The sequence below is a fragment of the Oryza glaberrima genome, chromosome 9 (genome assembly GCF_000147395.1).
Source record: "Oryza glaberrima chromosome 9, OglaRS2, whole genome shotgun sequence".
NCBI classification, from domain to species: domain Eukaryota; kingdom Viridiplantae; phylum Streptophyta; class Magnoliopsida; order Poales; family Poaceae; genus Oryza; species Oryza glaberrima.
The window spans coordinates 18,347,929-18,357,749 of NC_068334.1; the positions used below are offsets into that span (position 1 = coordinate 18,347,929).

General features: G+C 46.0%; 2 protein-coding genes across 2 annotated transcripts; both read right to left on the reverse strand.

The window, feature by feature from the left end:
• Positions 1–636: 636 nt before the first annotated feature.
• Positions 637–1,635, reverse strand: LOC127785024 (uncharacterized). Its single transcript, XM_052312447.1, has one exon. The coding sequence runs from the start codon at positions 1,457–1,459 to the stop codon at positions 809–811; it is 651 nt and encodes a 216-aa protein (XP_052168407.1). The 5' UTR covers positions 1,460–1,635; the 3' UTR covers positions 637–808.
• Positions 1,636–3,500: 1,865 nt separating this feature from the next.
• On the reverse strand, positions 3,501–9,148 carry LOC127784561 (ubiquitin carboxyl-terminal hydrolase 2-like). Its single transcript, XM_052311890.1, has 3 exons — positions 8,985–9,148; positions 5,753–8,705; positions 3,501–4,310 (listed from the first exon to the last, which is right to left on the reverse strand). The coding sequence occupies exons 2-3, from the start codon at positions 8,677–8,679 to the stop codon at positions 4,070–4,072; spliced, it is 3,168 nt and encodes a 1,055-aa protein (XP_052167850.1). The 5' UTR covers positions 8,680–8,705; positions 8,985–9,148; the 3' UTR covers positions 3,501–4,069.
• Positions 9,149–9,821: the final 673 nt, after the last annotated feature.

The following is a 9,821-nucleotide window of genomic DNA, read 5'->3' on the forward strand; positions in this document are numbered from 1 at the left end:
GAAGGTGTCAGGTTTGGAGTACCGTTGGTCAGATGGGCTCACGGTTCAACTCATCCCTATCTAATCTTCTCTCCTCCAGCCATGACATCACATGATCGCATCGTCTGAAAAAACAATTGATTTATTTTAACTAATGCGTTGATCTGAAACCGAGCAAACGGGTGGAGTTCAACGGTGACTGCGATGCACTGAAACCGAGCAACCTGTTATTTTCTCATTAAGATTTGCTTTCATAATATAAATTATTCTAACATTATCCATATTTATATAAATATTAATAAATCTAAAATAACTTACATTATAAAACAGAGTGAGTAGATTATATCTCGATTTTCATTAGCATATTTTTTTAAACTACTAAATAATATGTTCCGTGTAAAAACTTTCTACGTAGAAGTTGCTTTAAAAAAATCAAATACACTCATTTATCAAGTTTATAATAATTAAAATTTAATTAATTATGTGCTAATTACATGCGCCAACTTAATCTTCAATCACTCGCGTGGCTGCAAACGTAATCACTAATCAGCAGCAAAGCACTTGTGCCGGGATCTGCGGATCGTTGCTGCCATGGAGGAACAGAGGGTTATTCGATCGATCCAAGAATCGCGCGATTGGTTGTGTAGCACGGGTGGGTGATTGATGAACAGGTGACGCTCTGAGAATTCTTTGATATGATTTGCAGTTGCCAAGAAGCCAAGAAGTAGTAGAACTTTTTTTTTTATCTACAAGTACATTACAGCAATGGTGTATTGGGTCGACGGAATTAATGGTGGCGGCGTCGTCGCCGGCGGCGGAGATGGTGACATCAGAAGAGGTTGAGGACGTCGTGGATGGCGGCGTTGCAGAGCGGGCAGCGGCCGCGGCCGGCTCGGAGCTCGCGGGCGCAGGCGCGGCAGAAGGTGTGGCCGCAGGGGATGAACGCCGCGGCCTTGCCGCGCGCCATGCACACGCAGCACCGCCCTCCCACGCCGGCGGCGGCGCCGGCGAAGCCCTTGTTCGTGCCCGCCTCCGCCGCCGCCGCGTGGTCGTCCGCGACGCGCCTCCGGCTGGCGTCCCCGGCGGCGGCCGTCGTCCACTGCCGCTCCGCCTGCTCCAGCAGCGCCATCAGCGACACCCTCCCGCCCCGCGCTCCCCCCGCCGCCGCCGCCGTCCTCGTCGACGTCGCGGGGCGGTGTCCCTCAAGGACGCCGGTGGGCGGGTGGTCGTGGCCATCGTCGTCGTCGACGCCGCGGATGACGTCGAGGAGCGTGCGTCGCCGCCCCGCCGCCACCACCACCGCGTCGGGCAGCGGCCGCGGCTGGCGGCGACCACCTTGCCCGCCGCCGTCGTCGTCGTCGTCGTCGTCGTTGTCGCGGAGCTTGAGGAGGTCGCGGAGGTTGGACGACGCGGCCATCTGCTCGGCGAGCGTGACGCCTCGCCGCGTCCGCGTCGGCGGCGGCATCGCCCGCGCCTCCATTCTCTCCTCACTCACCTGGAGAAGGAGAAGGAGAAGCAGAAGCCTACGCCTATTTGGACACAGCTTCACGAGAAGAGCCTAAAAATACATAAGCATCTCGTTATCTCACTCGCATCAGCAGCGTCAGCGTGTTGTGTTGTGTTATCCTCTCTTGCAGATGGTCTCGCCGGTTTTACTCTGTTTATTTTTGCGTGTGTGTGTCCGTTAGTGTGGACGTGGCGGATGGCCGATGATGCGGCTCTCGCGAGGGCCGCGCTGCGCGACCACCACATGGCGACCCACGGGCGCGGTGCGCGCGGTCGAGCGGCACGGGCGCCGGTCGGGGTGGGGTTACGACGATTTCGCCCCGTTTTTGCAGCGTCCGAAGCGTGATTTCGCGGACTCTGACCGTGTCCGGTGACGGAGCAACAAGCTCCTCCTAAAATCAGAAACTCTACCAAACAATTTAATTTTTTTTAGATTACAATAAATTGTAGTCATAGAATTTAGAAAATAATTTAGAGTAGAGAGCGAATTTTTCAGGATTTAACGGCTTTGTGCTTTCAGTGGTAGGCAACGTACCCATCAATAGGAAGGCGTCTATAGTGACTTCGTCAATCTCCAGAATGGATTTGCCGGCCTAGTCTTCGATGATGCTTATGGGAATAGGATTTACGTGTGTGTATTTATAGAGATGAGTGTTGCCGGCCTAGTCTTTAATGATGCTCATAAGGATAGGGTTTGCGTGCGTGCGTTTATAGGGGTGAGTGTATGTGTTGTATTGTGTAATTCTTAAAAAAAAAACTCAGAAGGTGAAAAACTCGAGTTAGTTTAGCCGCGGCCACGCGAGCAAGACGATCTAGGCGATTTCGCCCCGTTTTTGCAGCGACCGGCGGGTGATTTCGCGGGGCGTGACCGTGACGGAACAACGGACGGACTAGTCGGCTACGAGCCGCGGTCCGACGTAGCGGCGGGCAGGTTTCCGAAGCCGTTTTTTCTGGTGGATTTTTCAGTGACCGGATTGTGATGGATGGATGGATGGATGGTTGGCGTTGGTTGTTGGCGCGGGTCACCGAAGGAGGTAGAAATGCAGGAATTGGGCGCCGGGCGGCTGGGTGCTTTTGTCAAACGGACAAATCAAAGCGTTATTCTCTGGAAGCACAAGAAGTCCCAAGAAGACCATACTGTGTGAAGTCCCTTTGGATGTTTGGGAAAAATTGGAACGGTACTGAAGGCTTCATTGTTTCAATTATGCTTATAAGACAAAGCTTAAATTTTAAACTTAATTTTGAATTTTATTTTTAATCTTTTTATTATCGTAATTTATATTTGTAGTCGCTAATGAAAAGCTTCGCTCACAAATAATTTTTTATTAGCTAATAAGCTATTCGGATAAACATATGAATAAGAGAAACAAATGGATTTAGAGACTATTGCGTATATTGAGTTGTATGTGTTGATCAGTTCATCCAAAAAACCTATATTGAGTTATACGAATCAATCAGTTCGATCTAAAGCTTAAGCTAATACAGGAAGGCTAAACGTGTCACCTTCGCTACTTAGATCTTACGATCCTACCCCCCCCCCCCCCCCCCCCCCCCACACATCTTTTTTGTCCGAGACTATTCTTACGTTTTTGTGCTGGCGACAAGAGATGTGCTAAACCAGAAACCTGCAGGTTTTGTGTGCCAGTACGTAGTGAATCGCCATCAATCCGCACGCTATCTGCGGTGAGCTTTGCTTGGTCCAGTTGCATCCAAACAAGCTGTACGCGGCGTTGTTGAGTAGTCTGCTCACCATAGTTGGTTTCCAACGTAGCATCGGCACTAGCACACTAGCATTAGGATGGATCCAGACTGTAACCAAATTGTTTCTTAAAGAAAAAGGTTTGAGTGCAAAAGTAAAGTTAGAACTGGACGTGTTAACAATTATTATCTTGGTTTTTTGCTGGCTTGTGTGACCATCAGATATTCAGATATCAGTATCAGAAAGGGCAAAAAAGAAAAAAAAAACACTGCATTTCAACACAAGCTCCAGGGCAAACAACAGCACGAACACTACATTCTGATGAAACAGAAAAATTCTCAATAAAAGGAGCATTTTTTTCCATCCCAGATGACAGAGGTAAAAGTATGTAATTACCACTTTTAAATGGACCTAAGGCACGTTACAGTATACACCCCCATCACTCAAAATTTAGGGGTGGAGACTGGAGACATAATAATCAAAAAATATGTAGTACTAAGGTGAACATTGTTTGTTTGGTTGTAAAACAATATCTATGGGCTTCTCCACAGAGCCCTTGCCAAGATATGTATGAGCAGCTCGCCAATTCTGAACATTTGCACACCTCCAAAATATGCTTCAAAAGACAAAACGGCTGTAGGCAGTATGAACAGATTAACTGCTCAAGTCCACTTGTGAAAAATCTCTTTGACTGAGTAGACAAATGGTAACAAGGCCAACTGGACTCAATCAAAGAAACAAAATGGACTTGATGGATAGTAATTAGTATGAAGACTAACTGAGCCTCTGATTTTCCAAAAAATGACGTTTCTTATCTATTGCTTGCCATTTGAACATGCCCTGATAGAGACTGATTGATGTTGCTGGATGGCAGACATAATTTTCTTAGTCTCCCACCCTTTCGTAAAACAGTATGTAAGCCTCGCAGTTAAGAACTTCCTCCAGAGAGGCTTCTCTGACTTGTGCATCACTTGCATAAAACCATGACTTGGAGCCGGTGCTCCTCTGCTGCCGACCCCCAATCTTGCCAGTTCTCACATATGCAACATAATGCCCAGCTGCCATGGTTCCCAAGTGCTCAACAACGCCAACGAGACGATAAGTTGTATTGTAATTCTCCTTAGACCTGCAGATTACAGAGAATAGGTGATGAGCAGATCAACTCTAAGGCTGCAGTATTCATAAATCACAAATTGAAGACACCAAGTTTAAGACCATTCAGTTGAAATATGCAACAACAAAAGGGCTCAATATCAAGTTAATAACATTGAAACCGAAAATACTGACATCTCGCGTGCAAATCAGATGTGATACATGCACATCTACAACGTTTCTTAGTTCAATTCAAGATTGGAAGCTGGAAGACATTTTTTCCCCTATTCTTGTACAGATGGGAAGGCATACTGTTATATACACTTGAGAAGTCATCATGTGTAGATGGTACAAGCTATTAAAAGTAAATGCCTTTTCTTTGGGACATCTATGGGATGACTTTTAACACCAACTCTTGAAATTAAAGAACAGCTGAAAGATTGGATTGAAATTTCATCTACCTAATTTTGTGTGTAACCAGCAGAAGAGAGAGGGCAAGAGGAAACCAGGTCTTGTTTTCTGCTAATCACTACCATATGCCCATATCACTAGGCACTAGCTGGTTTAGGACTGTTCTTTTACAATTTTTTGGACTGGCCATCCTTTCTGAAAAATCATGGGCAAGAATGTACATGCACTGGGTTGTGTATACTATTGTACTACATGGTCAACATCTAGACATGAACCCAAAATTATGAAGCCGATGGGAAATTTCAGAACCATTGCTCAAGTCAAAGTGTTTCAATCAGCATATAAATGGTGAATAACAATTTGCTGCAGCTTCTAAAAGCTAACCAATTTGTATCCACATGATGTTGTTCTCTTTCAATAGATATAACTGATTATTTAGGAATTAGAAAGTTCAAAGAAGCAACCCATTTATTAATCATAGACATAGCATCCGTAAATACAAACACATTTCCAGGTAAACAAAAGAGACATATTGATCTGCTTACTACCTTGTAGTCTAAATCGTGTTGCACTGCTAAATTAACCCAGACCTCCAAATTCACATTGACTATGAAATGTTTTCAGGTATATTACTGTTTATACGACGATAAGGACATGGTGGAGTTGAATACGATAATGCAATGCACTCTCAATGTAACAAAAATCTGATCTACATTTCTTCTTAAAAAGCATGACAAATAGTGCAGCAATTTATCTTCTCAAACAACATTGGCCAATCGCTAGGGATGAGGAACCAAAATTACCTGGAAGCTAAACATTCGCTATCTATCCTAACTATGTGTCTACGACAATTTCCTTGCAGGAGTAATATCAGCTACATAGTTGAAAACCACTTGTGAGGTAATTTGTAGTGTAAATATTTAAATGTCAATGGCTATGCATGGACAGTGGGACCTCTTAGTAGCAAATGCGAATAGACTAATGGCAGATGGTCACAGCTAATCAGAAAGCTGACAGGTTGATAAAAAACATCAGTACTTCTAACTGAAAAAAAAAGTTCAATACCTTGGGTCCATGAATGGCCGCACATCAAGTGTCTCCTTAAAGCGCACATGCCCTTTCAATTTCTTGAACCGACCATGCGAGTCCTGACTGAATCTGTTCAAATTAATTGTCAATACAGGTGGCGCCTTGCTAATAAGGATCCTTCTCATTGCAGATCTGAAAACCTTTTTTCCATTCTCTTTCTGTTCATTTTGGTTATCTTGCCCTTGATGTGCCTTGCCAACCATCTTCATTCGCTTCCTTCTGCCATGATTCCGCGTGACAACATCTTCATTGTCCTTTTCACCTGGTAAGATTCTTTGCGTCTCAGATGGAAGGCTACTAGTAACAATTTCTTCAGCACCAACACCACATTCAGCTTCATTCTTATTGGTTGTGCTGCAAGAGGCAGATTCGTTGTCACAAGAACACTCTGGTGCAGTTGTTTCTTCAGAGGCTACATCCACATTATGTTCATCCTTATGCTGGGCAGAATCATGAGGTTGCTTACTTGAAGATGTATATTCCACTGCTGAGTTGTTCAAATCCCTAATCTCTCGACGATATGTTTTGCTGTCTGCCTGTTCAGTTGTGTCAACAAGTGACGAACCTGTTTTCAGTAAAGCAACTTTCCCATTTTCTGGAAAGTTAGCATCAACTGAGTTGTCAGCACCAACCAAAGAAGAATTTGCACAACCACCTTCTTTACTGTTCATATCACTATTTAAATTATCTGAGCAACCGTCAGTTGCCATAATCTGATCAATGCCCTCCTTTTCGGTGCAGTTAGCGATCAACTTATCACCGTCTTGTGTTTCATCACCACCTGCCATCATCTCCTCACCATCCTTTCTTTCATTGACACTAGTTGCCATCTCATCATCTTTGCCATCATTGGTGTTTGGGCATGCAATAGAGTCAGAGCAGAGCTCACAGTGCCATGGTTCAGAGAGCAACTCCGGTTCAGTAAACAAAGCCAAGCAGCCCTCAACTGATACGGGAGCATTACTATCATCCACCTCGTCTTCAGCACTGTTGCTACTCCAGGCCATCACATCAATATCTTCAACTGTACCTGTTTCTTTCTTGACTTCAGAAGTAACTTCAGGCTCATTGAACATATCACCAAGACCAACATAGTCATCTTGATCCCCATCGCCAACAGATGCAGGTTGTGCATTATCTTCTGGCAAGGGAGAAACAGCTGGAGGAGCAACTGCATCTTCTGGTTTCTGTGAATTTTCTGTGGTTCCATCCATTTCATCGGCAGTGGAACCAAATTCTTTGTAAGGAAGCAAGATAACAGGCTGTGAAGATGTTGCATCATCAATAGGGTTTTCACCAGAGTGTTCAGAACCCAAGACCTGCTCTTTCGATAAGGCATCATCCTGCGGAAGAAATGGACCATAAGTAACACCCTTGTCTTCCCAGATCTGTCCCGCTTCAATAGAATCTGCAGAATCAAGAATCTCTGATTTTGCTTCATCTGCATCATCAATGTAATCCAACCAGCAAGTGCCATCCTCCACATTTGAAGTACCTGTTTGTTCTAGATTAGGCACAGAAGCACATGACTCACTGCATTCAGAAGGCTCAGGCTCTTTCTCACTGACAACCTGTCCTGACTCTGAACCAGGAATCAGGGAATTATTGCCTTCAGCAACTGTTTGAATCTTTTCTTTGTTGCTCACCTCTATTGTAGGAGTCACTCGGGTCGAAATCTTCCCATATCTCCGATTTTTATTCCTATCTCTTAGGGATTGTTTGTTCCTCTTTGCTGGTGGTGATGACACACTCTTGGCTGGAGGCCTCCTGGATGGAACTGGTAGTGACAGATCAAGGAATTGGTCATGTTTAACAGAACTGTGTGTGCATTCTGTGCTGGACACTGTACTAGACAGCTGACCCCCAAAGATGGAATCGACAATTGTAGGAATGGTTGCACTTGAAGCTTTATCCGCTAGCTTCCGTGCTTCATTTTCCTCCGTGTGCAGACCATCAAGAAAACAGCGGAGTAATTCATGGCTGTCCTGCATCTGGAAGCCCCTGAACTGCGGGTACTTTGAGCAAATATTTGAGAAGAGATTCTTTGGACTCAGCGCACCTCCTACATCATTTGAAGCACTTGTCTCCATGAAGAGTTTCTTCAATGACATCAAAAGAGCCCCCGTTGGAACATCTGGTCCCAACATCTTACTGCGCAACCTATCAAGCGCAAGGAGGCTCTGCATCACTGCATTGAAGAAGCATGTGTTCCCAAGATTTGGCAGCCCTCTGATTACACTACCATGAGAGTTAACCAAACCTAGATCTCTGTCAGCTGCACCAGCCACCTCTGTTGGCACTGCGGCAACTGTCTCTATTCTAGGCATCTCGATCGACACCTCCTTCTCACACGACAAACAAAACGCAACAGTCGGATCATCAAACCGTGCAGCCCACCAATGCCGGTCCTGCTTGGCATGCCTTCGGGCATGGCCATACGGCTTGGTCACATCAACCTCACCCCCGCAGAAATGCCGACCGCAGTCCAAGCACACCCACATGTCACTCTTCTCCACCTTCGCCTTGGCCGCGGAACCTTTCGTTCCACCTCCTTTCTTCTTCTGCTGCTGCTTACCCCCTTTCTCCTTGCCACCCCCTTTCTTCCTAGGGGCATCATCCCGGCAATGCTCGCACGACGCGAAATGCTTGGACGTCATGATCTCCAAGAGGACCTTGTCCAAGCGGGCGCTGTCGCCGCCGTAGTGTCCGCACTGCTCCCTGCCGCTGGCCGACGCGGCAGCAGCAGCAGCAGCAGCAGCTTCCTCCGTCGAATTCCCCGAGTCCTGCGCCGCCGCCGCCGCCGCATCCCCAGATCCAGCATCAGAGGGCGCCGCTGCCGTCGGCTCCTGTTGTTGCTGTGCTTTCCTCGGATTCTTGGCCTTCGCCTTCACCCTCTTCCCCATCGCTTCCGATGCCGAGACGCAAGAATCTGAAATGTAATCCATATCGTGAGTATCTCAAGAAACCCTAGAGAAACAAAACCCAATCACGAACTACACGAGCAAATCTTGTCAAGCTTAAGGGGGAAAAAAAACCCACGACCGCGCAGAAACTCCGGGCACGAACCGTGTACAAACCCTACACCAACAGAAATCCCCTTCCGAATCGGAGAGATCAAGACTAAGCAAGAAACCAAGCCGGACAACCAGTGACAAGAACCCAAACAGAAAAGAAAGAAAGAAAGGAAAAAAAGAATGGCGAGCTTTACCGGAAGGGTGGAGAACGAGGCTGGGAGTTGGGCGCCGGTCGGCAAGAGAGCAGGCTCAGCTTTGGCGGCGGCGGCGCCGCCGTGCAGGAGGACGGCGCGGCGGTGAGGCGGCCGGGGTGGCAGAGGGTGGAGGTCGGGGAGAGTGGGGGAGGAAAAAAAAATAAGTTTTTATTTTTATTTTATTTTATCCGGCAGCCGCTGCCAATGAGATGGGGAGATGAAGGGGAGCACGAGACGTAACAGGGCCTGGTCAATTTGGGCTGGGCTGGGTTGGGTTGGGCCGTTTGGGCTGTTCGATTCAGTAACAGGGCCTGATTAATTTGGGTTGGGTAAATGGGTTGGTTGGACAGTTTGGGCCGTTCAATTTCGTACTACCTCCATCCCAAAATATAAATATTTTTAGATTAGTACGATGCTAATAAAGTAGATGGAAATGTTTTGATAAATATTGTGATTGGTTGATAAAAGATAGTATGTGAAAAAATGAGATGGAGAATATTTGTTATCAGTCGAGAGGAGGGGTAGGTGGAGAAATTGTTTCGATTCGAAACAAAGTATGTGCTAGAAATAATTTCGTTTTGGAACGAGGTAGTACCATGGTAGCACGACATTATTACATGTGTATCTCTTACACCGTCTTCTTTATTCATGGCTTTTGAACTAAATATTTTTGGGCTAAAATCATAAATTATTTGATGGCATTTAAACATGAGCTTATTTGAAGTTGATGTGACCATGGCTACCACGGATGTAACCATTACTCACATCATGGATGAACAAGAAGATATCGAGATCAAGTCCTCCCAGTGCTGGAATCCGATTCGGCTACCTACTACA